The sequence below is a fragment of the Zingiber officinale genome, chromosome 8B (genome assembly GCF_018446385.1).
Source record: "Zingiber officinale cultivar Zhangliang chromosome 8B, Zo_v1.1, whole genome shotgun sequence".
Classification (NCBI taxonomy): domain Eukaryota; kingdom Viridiplantae; phylum Streptophyta; class Magnoliopsida; order Zingiberales; family Zingiberaceae; genus Zingiber; species Zingiber officinale.
Genome location: NC_056001.1, coordinates 21,806,323 through 21,821,133, shown reverse-complemented (window position 1 = coordinate 21,821,133; position 14,811 = coordinate 21,806,323). Strand labels below are relative to the sequence as shown.

General features: G+C 48.0%; 2 protein-coding genes across 6 annotated transcripts in view; both read right to left on the bottom strand.

Moving 5' to 3' along the window:
- Positions 1-10,682, bottom strand: part of LOC122016180 (20 kDa chaperonin, chloroplastic-like) — a 34,545-nt gene extending 23,863 nt beyond the window's left edge. The window contains exons 1-4 of one of the 4 annotated variants that reach the window (XM_042573408.1): positions 10,339-10,682; positions 10,003-10,108; positions 9,715-9,752; positions 9,531-9,631 (exon numbers count right to left, since the gene is read on the bottom strand). In XM_042573408.1, coding sequence (XP_042429342.1) covers positions 9,531-9,631; positions 9,715-9,752; positions 10,003-10,108; positions 10,339-10,419 — 326 coding nt within the window. In that variant the 5' untranslated portion in view covers positions 10,420-10,682. The remainder of the gene's footprint in view (positions 1-9,530; positions 9,632-9,714; positions 9,753-10,002; positions 10,109-10,338) is intronic. The other 3 variants (XM_042573409.1, XM_042573410.1, XM_042573411.1) reach the window with 3 other exon arrangements.
- A 1,410-nt stretch (positions 10,683-12,092) lies between these two features.
- On the bottom strand, positions 12,093-14,365 carry LOC122015340 (protein TIFY 10a-like). 2 transcript variants are annotated; one of them, XM_042572174.1, is made up of 5 exons: positions 14,166-14,365; positions 13,582-13,759; positions 13,201-13,424; positions 13,052-13,109; positions 12,093-12,953 (listed from the first exon to the last, which is right to left on the bottom strand). In XM_042572174.1, exons 1-5 carry the CDS (start codon positions 14,290-14,292, stop codon positions 12,809-12,811), a joined length of 732 nt encoding a protein of 243 aa, XP_042428108.1. In that variant the 5' UTR covers positions 14,293-14,365; the 3' UTR covers positions 12,093-12,808. The 2 variants fall into 2 exon arrangements, with proteins under 2 accessions (XP_042428108.1, XP_042428109.1); XM_042572175.1 differs by having other exon boundaries at positions 12,828-12,953; positions 13,040-13,109.
- Positions 14,366-14,811: the final 446 nt, after the last annotated feature.

The window sequence follows — 14,811 nt, the reverse complement described above, 5'->3', positions numbered from 1 at the left end:
TCCCGACCCCTGCTCTTCGCCGCACTTCGACCTCCTCGTTTCCAGACATCCCGCTGCTCCTCCTTTCGCCGGCGACCCTGCGTTTCGGCTTTTCGGCGACCTTACAGCATCTTCAGACCGTCTTCCTTGCTCGTAAGACCTTTTTTCTCGCTCCCAACGTTTTCTTCTTTTTGTTAATCGTCTCCTTCAGTCGGTTTCCATCCATTCCTCGCTTGAACCTTCCCCTTTTGTCCCGCATTCTTGTCTTTCGATCATGACCAGTACTTCGCAGTCGACCGGCGGTGCTCCGGGTCTTTGGTATTCGGCCATGGAAAGCCGGTTCGACGAGGAGGACGCCTTGCACCTTACTCGAACCTATGACCTGCCGACCGACCACCAAATAGTGTTAGCCACACCGGCCGATCGGCCTCCCCATTCTTTTCTTCCGAGACCAATTTCTGGCCGGATTTCCACCCCACCAATTTTCTTACAAGTTTGCAATTATTTTCGCATTCCGTCGGCCGGTAGTTCCTAACTCTATTAGGCTCCTGAGCGGGTTTATTCAAGTTGAACGGCATCCCCTTAGACCCAAAAATTTTCCACTATTTTTTTTATCCCAAAGTGGGGCACCTTTGTTTTCCGGTCTAGGATAGGTTTCGTCCTCTTCGATAACATGTCGAGCTCCAACAAACATTGGAAGGAGCATTTTTTATATCGCTTCCGAGCGCCAACTTTTCGTCAGTGGCGGGCACCTTCGCCAAGAACTCAGCAATTTAGAGGCGACGACCTACCTCATGCGTAGAGCGGCTGGTTAGTCGTAGCTATCGTATTGATGCTCCTTCGGGAGTAATGCATATTAAACTTGTCTTACACCGATCGCCCGGCATGAGTAAGTTCCTTATCCTCCGTTTATTTTGTTCTAACGGATTTATTTCTTGCTGAAGTCGTGTGGCGTCTTAAGGCGAGAAGCTCAATTAGCCGGATCGGCGGTGAAGAACAAAGAGGTCGCGGGGCTTGGCTCAGTGATCCGTGGCGAAGAAGGTGAGGGACTCAACCGTCCCGAAGCCTTAGCCTCTCACGATGAGGTGGGCAACATAGAACCTTCCACCGGCCGAGGTGGAGGCCGTTCGGCCGATGATGTGCCGCTACGCACTGGAAACGCCGGGAATCGCATCCGCGACTCCATTTGATGAACCGGCGGGCGCGGATGCTCGGTGTTGTCGGGCGGTTTCCTAGAGTACCCGACCCCACATGGCTCTCGAGGCAAGCCCAGTGCCGCCGTCGATCCTACAAGAACTGCGTGTCGGTGGCGACTTCCTCCTCGTCCACGGTGAGCTGTCCGGTAAGGCCGACGCTTCTCAGAGCGAGCCTAGCGGCAATTTAATTAAAATTTCTGCGCCTTCCTTCGGAGGCATACATGGCTGCTGCTGATCGGCCATGGTCCCCAGCAGATCACCTTGACGGGCCCTCTTGCCCAAGCTTGGGTGGGCGCGGCGTCGAATAGCCAAGATGACTCCCGGCAGCTCGGCGACAACAACCTACAACGGGGTATGCTCTATTTTTTTGTTTGCATATTTGAATTATGTTTTAACCCGTCACATTTGTTAGCGATCGGTGGGCAGATCACCATTAGCGATCGATTGTCCCGGAGGACGAGTTGAAAAACAAAAGTCGTAGTGCGGGCGTGGGCCGCTCTGGAGAAGGCCAAAAACTACGGATGCCGAACGGAAAGGGCTTCCATGGCGAGCAAGGTCGTTCGGCTGAGGCGATGATCAAGCAACGAGATAAGGAGATCAAGACGGCGACCAGGAAGCTCCGGGCCATCGATGATATGGACCGAATGAAGGTGGAGATCAGGGGAGCAACGCATCAAGGATCCGGATGCTCTTCTGGCTACCGAGAAGGAGAGCCGCTCGACCGAATTTGATGGAGACTTGAAGGATCTCCAAGCCGCCAGCGACGCTGCCCACGCCGCGCTCAAAGAATATCAAGAGGGGGAGTCGGCCCGTTCGGACGAAGTGAGGAAGGCGTATCTCCGCTCGGAAGATTTCGGAGAGAAGTTTACTGACAAGATATCCCTCACTTTCGAAGAAGCGATCAAGGCGGCGGTAGATTACCTGAAGACCAAGGGCATCCCCCCCAAGGACCTCGCGATCGTGATGGGCGCCATCCCAGACACTCTTTTTGACTTTGACACGTGATAAGCGTTTTTTGAACTTTTTTGTATTCCAGCCGTTTGGCTCAACTTATTTTTGTAGTAACTTTTTTGGTTCACCCAGTGCATAATAGATAATCTTTTCTTTTCCTCCAACTTCCGTTTTGACAAGAAATTTTTCTTTCGTCACATTTTAAGTGTTCTTTATAACTCCTCACTCGGCTTTACACTATAACGTGGACTCAAGCCGCTTGCCTTCAATAACATCTTTCGCCATGCAACTAGGTAGCCGCTCGGCGCTCGAACGTCATTCGTTCACTTGCTCACATTTTTAATTCTAATTAACCATCTCTAGCTTTACGCCTTATTTCAAAGGGGTTTGCACTAGATTCTTGCAATGCGAGCCGCTCGGACGTTTATAGACGCCGGCTCGTCTCTTGATATTTAACGTCGGAGCTCGACGGTCTTTCGCTCGGACATTTATAGACGCCGGCTCGTCTCTCGATATTTAACGTCGGAGCTCGACGGTCTTCCGCTCGGACGTTTATAGACGTCGGCTCGTCTCTCGATATTTAACGTCGGAGCTCGACGGTCTTCCGCTCGGACATTTATAGATGCCGGCTCGTCTCTTGATATTTAACGTCGGAGCTCGACGGTCTTCGCTTCGAGCGTTTATAACGCCCGGCTTGTCTCGATATTTAACGCCGAGCTCGGCGGTCTTCGCTCGGACATTTATAGGCCGGCTCGTCTCGATATTTAACGTCGGAGCTCGGCGGTCTTCCGCTTCGGACATTTATACTCGTCTCGATATTTAACGCCGGGCTCGGCGGTCTTCGCTTCGGGCGTTTATAAGCGGCTCGTCTCGATATTGCGTCGAGCTCGGCGGTCTTCCGCTGGCGTTTATAGACGTCGGCTCGTCTCGATATTTAACGCCTGAGCTCGACGGTCTTCCGCTTCGGCCGACGAGACGTCGGCTCGTCTCTCGATATTTATCGTCGGAGCTCGACGGTCTTCCGCTCGGACATTTATAGACGTCGGCTCGTCTCTCGATATTTAACATCGGAGCTCGACGGTCTTCCGCTCGGACGTTTATAGACGCCGGCTCGTCTCTCGATATTTAACGTCAGAGCTCGACGGTCTTCCGCTCGGACGTTTATAGACGCCGGCTCGTCTCTCGATATTTAACGTCGGAGCTCGACGGTCTTTACAGCTAACTTTTAACTGATTATATACGCCCTGCCGAGGGGCGAGGGGTCTTCGCTATCGATCATGCGGCTCGTTTAATGTACCTCAGGCCGAACGGTCCGGGGCCTTCGATACTAAGCCTTTGGCTCGGATACAATTCACACTGCCGAACGGCGCGGGGTCTACGTCATCGAGCGTTTGGCTCGTATATTTGTACGCCTCAGCCGAACGGCACGGGGTCTTCACGCAGTAGGCCGTTCGACGGATAATGCTCAATGCGTTTTCATCTTTTTGCTTCCTGCATTACAAGGACATAGGCGACTAGCATATACACAAAAAATGAATTACATTCGTGCACCTCTCACCCAGCTCGATAAGGCTGGAGATGATTTGCACTCCACGATCGATCCAGCTGTCGTCCGGCTTCATCCTCCAGATAATATGCGCCTGAGCGGAGCTTTTCAATAACCTTGAAGGGGCCCGCCCACGGTGCCTCCAATTTGCCGCGTCGTAGGCCAAACGACTTTCTTCAAACAAGATCGCGACGGAATGATCCGGGATTACTGGCGATTGTAATTTTCTCATCCGTACGCCATCGTTAGGACGGACGCCTAGCTCTTTCCTCTTGACTGTGTCCATCTATGTTCCTCCGCCGTTGCCTCATCATAGCTTTGGATCCCATGATTCGACCGACTTCAACAGAATGACCGCCGCCGTACACCAGTGGAAAGGCGTGGCCGATCCTTCCTTTGGAGCCGTTCGAATGACCCATAAGACGCCCGACACTTCATCTGGCCAACTTCCTCCCAAATGGTCGAGCCGAGCGCGCAAAATATGAAGAATTTCCCGATTGGCCACTTCGGCTTGACCGTTGCTTTGGGGATAAGCCACGGACGTGAAGTGTTGCTCGATGCCGTAGCTCTTGCATCAATCCTCTAGCATCTTCCCTGTGAATTGCCGCCCATTGTCTGAGACCAATCGACGAGGGATGCCGAACCGACAGATGATGTGTTGCTAGATAAATTTTTTGACCATCTGTTCGGTGATCTTGGCTAGCGGCTCGGCCTCCACCCACTTGGAGAAATAATCAACCGCCACTAGCAAAAATTTCCGCTGCCCGGTCGCCATCAGGAATGGACCAACAATATCCATTCCCCATTAATCGACTGATGATGCCTTCATTTTCTCTGCCGTTCGGTGGTTGAAGTTATGGTACTTTGGCATGAAAGCACGTCGACACTTGTCCGAGCGGCATACGCTTGTAAAGTCGGCCAAAAGTATCCGGCTAGCGGGATCTTCTTAGCTAGTGCTCGTCCCGGATGTCCTTCGCACGATCCTTGATGTACTTCTTGGAGGATGTGAGCCGGTCCTCCGAGCTCACGCATTTCAACAACGGACGTGAGAAAGCCTTTTATAAAGCCGATTGCCGATGAGTGTGAACCGACCGGCTCTCCTCCTAGCATGGGCTTCATACTCATTGGATGGTGTGGCGCCCGAGCGGAGGAACTCTATGATGGGCATCGCTTGGAAATGTGAGGCCTTCCATCCTACCGACGTGCGCCACCAACTTTTTCAATTGGGCTGTTGAATGACGCCGGCGTTATTGAGCTCATGAGTTTGGCTAACTCATCACCGCTGATTTCTGCTCTGGGTATCTTCCGGACAATAACTTCTCTAAAATCTGCTTTGAGCTTCTCGAAGGCTTGAGCGTTGAGCCAAACACTATTGATTTCGAATGTATCAGCTAGCGCTGAGCGGCCAACTGCGAATGGCTGCTACGTGCCGCGCGGCCTGCATGCCGACTATGAGGGCCTCATACTCCATTGTTGGTAGCATTATAATCCAGTAGGACGGATAAGTGCATCTTTTCTTCTTGAGGAGAGCAACAATATTCCAATCCCACTTCCGCCGAGTGGACGACCCATCCACATATATTCTCCACATAGCTTAGGCTCGGCCTTTGCACCTCACAAAATCGGCTAAGGTTGCGCTTGATCGCCGAGCGTATTGGATGTCAAATTCACTTAACTCCGTCGTCCATTTGATGAGCTTCTGGATTCAGTAACACACGTTCGAGCGGGCTATTAGTCTTGACGATGATACTATGCGCCAGGAAGTATGGACGGAGGCGCCGAGCGACGAGGATCAGAGCAAAAGCCAACTTCTCGAGCCCAGTGTAGCGAGATTCAACATCTTTTAAAATATGACTAAGGAAATACACGGGCTCCTCTCCACTCGTCCTCACTAAAGCCGAGCCGATTGCATGCTCGGTTGAAGATAAGTACATATAAAGTGGCTCACCAGCAGTCGGCTTGGCTAATACTGGGAGAGAGTTCAGATAGGCCTTCAAGTCTTCGAAGGCCCGATCGCATTCTTCATCCCAGTGAAACTTTGTAGCCTTGCGTAAGATCTTGAAAAAAGGAAGGCTCCGGTCGGCGGTTTTGGAGATGAATCTGGACAGAGCGGTTATCCGACCGGTCAAACGCTGCACTTCCCTTGTATTTCTTGGAGGCTACATATCTTGCAGAGCTTTCACCTTGCTGGGATTTGCTTCGATGCCTCATTCGATCACTATGTACCCCAAGAAACGCCCTCCTTTTGCTCCGAACAGGCACTTCTGGGGATTAAGTTTGACTCCATATTTGCATAGCGTTCGGAAGGTTTCTTCCAGGTCGTTGAAGAGATCGGCCGCTCGGACGGACTTAATGAGAATATCGTCCACATAAACTTCTAGATTCCGCCCGATCTGCTCTCTGAATACTTTATTCATCAAACGCTGATATGTGGCCCCCGCATTCTTCAGTCCGAACGGCATCACATTATAGCAATAAGTGCCGTCAGCCTGACTTTTCTTGATCTTCACGAGCGAGCGGTGATAGCCCTGGTAGGCGTCAAGCATACAGATTAATTACCGTAGAGTCCACCGGTGATCTATCAAGGCGGAGGATAAAAATCTTCTGCAAGCTTTGTTGAGATCCCAAAATCTACGCACACTCCACTTGTTGCACGCGAGACTAATACTACATTCACAACCACTGAACCGACCTCACGTATATACGGCCTCGAAGTTTTTCCACCTCCGCTCGGATGATGGAATTACGCTCGTATCAAGTCCCTTTTCGCTTCACGGCCGTGTGTCGGTCGGACATGTAACTCTCGTCTATGCTAGGCGAAATTCAGGCGACTCGCCTGCATTTAAGACATCATGATTTCTTCGAGGCAGGCGACCTTTCTGCTTCTCCTCCAGATCGGATGCAATAAAAGTCGTGGCCTCCGATCGGGTTGGGTGAATCTGTACCTCCTCTTTTTCTTCATAAATTAAAGAAGGTTGCTTCTCAGTGATGGCGTTTACCTCGATCCGGGGCGTCTTCCGAGCGGAATTGGCTTCTGCTCGGACCATCTCGATGTAGCATCGCTGAGTTGCTAGATGATCTCCCCATACTTCTCCCACTTTGTCCTCCACGGGGAACTTGATCTTCTGATGGAAGGTTGAGACGACCGCTCGGAATTCACTGAGCGCCGGTCGTCCCAGAATAACATTGTAGGACGAGGGAGAGTCGACCACCACAAAGTTTGTTGTCCTTGTCCTCCTGAGCGACTCTTCTCCCAACGAGGTAGCCAGCCGGATCTGTCCGACCGGCTGAACTTCGTTACCCGTAAACCCGTATAGCGGAGTTGTCATGGGTAACAGCTTGGCTCGATCAATTTGCAGTTGATCGAACGCCTTCTTGAATAAGATGTTGACTGAGCTCCCTGTGTCAACAAATACGCGGTGAATTATGTAATTGGCTATTACCGCTTTGATGAGCAGAGCATCGTCGTGGGGTACTTCAACTCCTTCCAAGTCCCTTGGCCCGAAACTGATTTCCGGTCCGTTCGCCCGCTCTTGGCTGCAGCCGACTGCATGAATTTGGAGCTGCCGGATGCTTGCCTTTCTAACTTGATTGGAGTCTCCTCCGGTCGGCCCGCCAGCAATAACGTTGATCTCGCCCCGGGAAGTATTGCTTCTATTTTTCTCTTCCCGAGCGGAAGGTCGGGACCGTTCTCTGGACGCTCGGCGATTCTCCTGCCTTGGAGAACGATGCCGATCGGGAGCCTGTTGCTGTGGCCTATCGGTTCGTGTCCGTTCGGCATCATGAGTTCTCTGCCGCCTGTCGACTAAGGGAGACCGTCGTCCGGCATCCCGGGGCACGGGATGAGCCACGAAGAGAAAACTTCGACAATCCCTTGTATTGTGCGTATCCGTCCGGTGGAAGGAGCAGAACATCGGGGTCCATTTCTTCTTTGGCTTTGGCCAAGCGGCAGCTACCTCTTGCACGTGGGATCGGACATGGGGGGCTCTGATTGCTTCGGCCCTCGGTCCTCTGGGCGGCTGATGAGCGGCATGTTGTTTCCGCTCGGATGGAGGGGGCCGCTCGGCTGGAATTTCTTTTTTCCTGGCCGCTTGCGCTTCTTCCACGTTGATGTACTCGTTAGCCCGGTGTAGCATGTGATCATAATCCCAGGGCGGCTTTCGGATGAGCGATCGGAAGAAATCTCCATCCACTAGGCCTTGTGTGAAGGCATTCATCATAGTTTCCGAGGTGGCCGTTGGAATGTCCATCGCCACTTGGTTGAACCGCTGGATGTAAGCTCGAAGTGATTCATGGGCTTCTTGCTTGATGGCGAACAGGCTCACGCTCATTTTCTGGTAGCGTCGACTGCTCACAAAATGGTGGAGGAAGGCCGTTCGGAAATCTTTGAAGCTCGTGATGGATCCGTCCGGCACCTCCGAAACCACCGTTGAGCCGACCCGGAGAGGGTGGTGAGGAAAACTCGACACTTCACCCCATCCGTGTATTGATGTAGGGTTGCCGTGTTGTCAAACTTACCCAAATGATCATCCGGGTCGGTTGTCCCATTATACTCGCCGATCGTCGGAGGCACGTAATGCTGGCGGGGTCTCGTAGAATAGCCTCCGAAAATTGGCGATTGATCCGCTCGGGCGATGCGTCCGCTCGGGGGGCTTTTCCTTTCAGTCATCCCGTCTAGGCATTTCATCCGAAGAAGATCCCCATCTCTGTAGTTGCTGCGGCTTCAGGGGTGCGGAACAGGGCTCGATGAAATGCAACGGTGGCTGGTGGCGCTTCCGCTCGACCACCAGACGCTGATGTTGCTTGCTGCTCCGGCCGCTCGGCTGTGGCTTTCTGTTTTTGCTCCACGAGCTTGGCGGCCCTTATCTCGATCAGAGCGTCGAGTTCCTCGTTCGAAAGCGTCACCGTGTGTTGTCGTCCAGCCTCGTCCATTGTTTCCGATCGGATGCAGGAGCGTTCCCACAGACGGCGCCAAATTGATCCTGTCCGAATCGCCGAACCAAAGGACGCTGGGCACGTGGTGCTTTCCTAGTCGATGGCGCAGGCCTCCGAAGCTCCGGCGATCCTGCACAGAAGTCGGGTCGGGAAGGGGTTCCCGGCGGCGACCCTCCGACGCTCAAGTCAGGCAAAGCTCAATAGAGAGAAAGGGACTCCAAAACTCGTAGCGTGCGTACCTCCGGCGAAGTGAGAGGTTCTTTATATAGAGCGGTGAAAGAACTAATGCACGTCCACCAAGGTGCATATGTGTCTGCAGCCATACCCGGTATGCACCTGTCAGAGAGCTTACCTGACGCCATACTGCAACAGTCCCATTGCGCCTTCGATGGGACAATAGGACACCCCTTCTTTACTGCTCATAATCCGGGGCGTCCGACCGGCTGGACAGGGAGTCCGGCCGGCCGGCCCCTCCTCCTTTTACGCGCTGGCCGGACGGCAGTCACCTCGCGTCCGGCCTGCCGTTGATATTGGTGTGCTGGGGAAATTTCCAGTAGGCGCTATGTAGAGACTGTTAGTAGTGTCATTTTCTCCTGGTTCTTCCGCTCGGCTCTTAACTACTGTTTCGACAGAGCGTCAGAACCCCTACCCGGTCGGGGTGCCTTTTGTTACCGAAGGTCCCTTGGTCGGCCGATCGGTCTTATCCATTTCTTCCAAGTCCGGTCGGCTCACTCTTCTCCGGCGGACTACTTGGCCATTTGACCTCCACGTGGCGTTGACCCCTCGTTAGGGGGTCCCGGGCTCTTACCACCGGATCAGTAACAATTAGTGGAAAGAATGTGACAAGCTAGAAAATTAAATCATCATACGCAATTACTTTGAAATCTCATAATTCTGAAACATTTATCGAAGAAATAACTTACCATACAACGCACTTTTCATGAACATATATTCCATCAGGCTGGTTTGCTTCCTCCAATGCAGTGAGTTTTCCATCTTTGTAGCAATACATAGGTCCAGAAGCCTGCAAATGCCAATTTGTTAAAAAAAAATATTGTTGCAGAATATCCACTGCGAAAACAATCAGCGGAGGAAAATGCAATGTACCTGCCTTTTTTGAATCGAAGGAAAATATAGTACCAATGCTGGGTAAGGACACACCATCATCAAAACATAAATATAACAACAAAACTTAATAATATAAACATTTTTGAACCAGCAATACAGACACCAAATACATACTATCAGCAAACAGAAATACAAACAGAAAATAACATACTATCATCAAGTTCAATCTAAAATGGCATTCATCCAATAAGTTTTGACAAACAATTTTTTTTTTTTTTGCAAGATTCTTGTTAATTTGTAGTTGAACGAATGGACCAGATGACTTACCTTGACTAGGACCTTGGATTTCCCCATCACTTTCACCACCTCTCTGGCTCTCCAACATACGAACCAGGCTTCTGAAGCAGCTGCAGCTCTTCTCGGAGCATTCTGACTGCAACCACAACGTACAACAACAAACAACCAGAAAAGTTATTGCGATGGATCTGACCTTTTCTTATTGCTAAAATCTCCGTTAAGAATTCGAAACTAAATTTCCAGCAGAACAAGTAAAATCACATTGGGAACCACTTCTATCGAGTATCGAAAAACCTAAACCTTCTCAGGATTAGGGCATCGTGGAAAATGGTGCAAAAACACACATCGAGGGTTGGGATTCCTAACCGCGAGAGTTGAGATCGTTCCGTTGGGCCTCGAGGCGCTGGAGGTTGTTCGCCTTCTGCCTGATCTAGAGCTGGAGATCATGGATGTGCTGAACGTAGTACTACCGCAACCCCTCGCCTCCGCCTCCGCCTCCTCTCACCTCGCCGCTGGCGCGCACATCTCGCCCTCCACCTCTGCAGGTTGCTTTTTCTCCACCGCGGCGGACGTCATCGCCTTCTGCCTACCTCACCGGTGTCGTCGCTGTGTCTCGTTTCCCCTTGATTTCGCTCGGCCTTGGGTTCGCAATGGGCACTCTCTCTGGGGCTGATAAATTAGATCGCTACTAGAGGGAAAGGTTGTGCACGAGAGGAGGAGCGGCGAACAATGGCTAGGTTTTTTTTTTTGTGAATCTGGAGCCATCCGAGTGGAAGATTGAAATTTGATAGATCTGTAGGGTTATTTTTGTCTCAAACGGTAAATAATGAAGGATAATTTTGTCTTAAAATTTTTGTGAACCCCGGAATCAAGGATAACCCCACTTTTCTTAGGTTTTGTGATTCCGGGTTGTATGCCCAAATTGCTGATGTGTCAGGCGTGCATCATGACTTAGGAATCATCAATTACTTAAACCAAACAAGGTTATCCTTGATAACCTTGGATGGATAACCAAGGTTATCAAGGATAACCCCGAACTAAACGCGCTCTAACAGTACTTACCCATCACCACCCCTTCACTTGCAGAAGAAGCAGCAAACCTCGAAACCCTGCCATTACAATGATCAAGTAAGTTCTTAAATCCATTCTTTTTTGTTTTTAAAAAAAATAAAGAGCGTATTTTTTTTATTAGAATCATTAAAAAAAAATCCTAGTTAAGGGTTATTGTAGTAATTACCGGATCATAACTAGTACGGATATTTCAATTTTGATCAACACTAATAATACTTTATTGTAATCCTTTCAAGGGTTGACACACAAAGAGTACTTACATATGACGTTCTTGTGATAGATCATGGGATCGATTCTAACTATAAGTAATCAGATAATCAAAATAGACCAAGTGCAATCCCAAATGGACATACAAGGTAAGTAGATGAACTAGATACAAACTTATTAATCCAAAGGATGACCTTCACTAATGAGAAAGAGAAGTAAAGTAACAAAACAAAGTAAGGAAGTGCAAATTAAGAGAGAATCCATCCATCCAAAATGGGGTGCAAATGACTTTTACTTTGTCTACTTATCCTGAACACTCTTATGCTTGATGGTGCTTGCAAATCCTATCGCGTGACCTAGAGGTCACGTATTCAAATTATGGAATAGTCTTTTGCAATGTAAGATAAGATTGTACGATAGACCTTTCGCAAAACCTATATTAATGGAGCTGGATTATTTTTTTTTTTTGCAAATTTTATTGTATCTGCTCATAATATACTTTTAAAAATGACATGGTGTGTGGGAACAAAGTTAGAGTACTTCACACTCAATTTGCTTTCATGGTGATGCCTGCAATTCTACAAAGTTGCCTAATAATAAGTATACTTAGAAAATTAAGTGTGGGTGTGTATGTGCCTGCCTGAAAAATGAGTGTGTGTGGCCTAATTGCAGTAAAACCTTGTTTAGGATTACTTGGTGTTGATTTTAATATTATGGGCGAACATTTTACAGAGAATAAACTGTTTTTCTTATATTATCAAACTGACCAAAGTCATCGTGGAAGAACTATGTCTCAATCTATATATTTTTTCTTACTGTAGAAGATTTGAAGCAACTATCCCCCTACCATTTTTAAGCAAGCTGCACATGTCGAGAACTAATTTGATTCCTCCAGAAAATGGGCATTCAGTAGAAATAGCAAGCCACCAAACTTTGACTCAGTTGTAGCTTCTGAAAGAAGGCAAGACTAGTTCGGTGTTGCATTCAATCCCCATTAAACACATGCAGGTTTTTGGATATGCAGCTCCAGTCCGTTGATCCTAAAGCATTGTGATATCAGCTCGTTGCTCAGGTCAAAGAGGAAGGTTTGAAGTCAGTGTCAGACATGGTTTTGAGCCTTAGAAGAAGCAATTACGAAGCAGAGTAAAAAGCCTTAGAAAAGTAGATTTAAGGTGCTTGAAGTTGACTGAGATTAGTCATCAGTATGGCTTTCGCAACGCACAGCAAAGATGAAGTTTGAAAGGTTCGATGAAATAGTCATTTATGTAGAGAATAACTGTTTGTGGAAAAAATCAAATAGCTGAATCCAGAGTTTTACACATAAAACAACTTCACTCTGCGGTAAGATCAGACAGTAGCTGATACATATGAATGGTAACTAGATTTCTGATATGCTGCATGAGCTACAGCTTTAAAAACAAGAACACAGAAAATCTAAATCGATGCAACTTGTTGGAAAAGGAAGACAAGTTCCTCAAAAAAAGAAGCAATCGAAGATTTTCTGAGCACTTTGCTTCAAGGTGAGAAGCATGTGAAACTGAACTCGACACAAGCAGGCCTATCTGCTATACTCAGAGCTCAGACTGAGACTGGGAGTGAAGAGGTTAGTGCCCAAGCCAAGCCATGCTTTGCGGTTCTCCTGGTTAACAGAAGTGGCCATTCGAGGAGATGGAATCATTTGGTACGGTGCTCTCGCATTGATCCTGAAATTTTTTTTGTTTAACCGATTTGAATTAGAACAGCTGAAACAATCAGCACTCGTTGATCTTTAGCATAAGAAAAGGATTACCGGATTGCCTACCGGTAGTTTCTCTTCTGCAGGAATCGTTGCAGTGAAACTTTTCTAGCAATAGGAAGATCTGTAGTTCAGCAAAACACTATCAACGTCAGTAGCTTGCATGGAGGTTCAAACATGATATGAATTTTGTTTTACATGTACTAATCTACTACCTGAGAGATTTGGCTCTGCTGATCTTGGCTGATTGACCAAGGTCGAGCTTTGACGAGAGAGGGAACTTGAGGCTGTCACAGGAGGAACGTAGCTAAAGTTTTGAGCAGCGGAACTCCCTTCGCTTGCTATCCGGATCAGATCCCTGGCTTTCTCGGCTGGGAAATTGTCAAACACCAGCACGTTTCCACCGTAGAAAATTGAAAGTTGGGATTTTTCTTCCCCCCTGCAAAATAAGCAGCCATAAAAACTGGTTAGAACACCTCTAGGGGTTTTATCAGATTCCTTTCTTGTTCTTTGATATCAAGCTTTTATTTCTTTCTTGTTCTTAGACATCAAGCTTTTATTTCGAATTTGTTCTGTGGTTGTAAGAGAGGTGAGACCTTGAACCCTGTGATACGGAGGGAATGAATCCGGCACGCCGGGGAAAGAGCTCCATCGGGTTCTCATGGGAAGCTACTTCCCCTTCGCTTTCCTTCTCGCAGTCCTCTCCACCGGAGATGTCCGCTCCGGGCAACAAACAAATGGTGGCCGGCGGCGGCCGAAACGACTGGGAGTTGCCTGGAAGAATAGATGGGAGTGATCAAGACAAGCTTATGCGAAAAAAGCACCAAATTCAGAGAAATCCATAAAATCTTCGAACGGAAGAACGAAACTAGTAAAAAGAAATATCATTTTCGCCAAGAACACGAATTGAAAATTCAATAAGGATAGATCAAAGACCTAGTGCGAACAAAATCGATCAATGTTCTGAAATGCATATCTAACCAAACAAATATTCGCCGTAATAATCCGAAAAGACAAATTTTTGAAAACAAACTAGTAGAAAACGCCGACCGATGGCATTCCTGCACGAAATCACCGAGAATCCCAACAAAACATTAGCAAGAAAAGAATACAAGATCGGGATCATCCGATGCAAAAAATCCGTCCAAAAATCTCAAATGCACAGCCAAAAAAAGCTCACCCTTAGTGGCGTCCTGGGCGATCCCGATCCCTAGGTCGGCGACGCTGCCCTTCTCCTTGATGTACTGGCTCAGGAAGCTACAGGCGAGCTCGAAGTTGGTGAAGCCTTGCTTCCGCCCCTCCGCCATCTCTCGATCCCCAAATTTTTGGAAAGTGAGCACGAAAATCCACTGGGGAAGGATGCAACTCGTTGCACTCGGAAACCGCGGTTTCTTCCCTCCTCTGGCCTTTGCCTTTCCTATTTATAGACGGCTTTCCATTTCAAACATGTGGTTCTCGAGTTGGGTAAAGTAGAGAGAAATTCACGATCGTACCTTTATTTTCCTTATATAAAAATTTATTTACTTATAACTCCCAATTATAAAATAAATAATTAATCGAGTGTCTAATAATAATCTAAATATCCTATCGTTAGATTATAGCCCCGAGATACTAACTCCCTCGTATAAATATCATTATTTAATTATCTTTAGGAACAAAATATTTAAAAATGAGTATAATTCTTATTTAAATCAATATTTTATATTAAATTTGAGTATATTTTCTATCAAAATTGTCTTCATATTTAATATGAATAAACTAGAATTGAGTACATTTTCTATTAAATTAATATAATTTTCTTCCTACTTAATATAATTTTTTTAAAA

Bases quoted from the DNA above. Each gene is read 5' to 3' on its own strand.
- LOC122015340 (XM_042572174.1), bottom strand. From the start codon at position 14,292: ATGGCGGAGGGGCGGAAGCAAGGCTTCACCAACTTCGAGCTCGCCTGT. The intron at 13,760-14,165 runs GTGAGCTTTTTT...CTATTCTTCCAG, and splicing joins CGCCCAGGACGCCACTAAGG to GCAACTCCCAGTCGTTTCGG. The intron at 12,954-13,051 runs GTAGGCAATCCG...AAAAAATTTCAG, and splicing joins CTGCAGAAGAGAAACTACCG to GATCAATGCGAGAGCACCGT.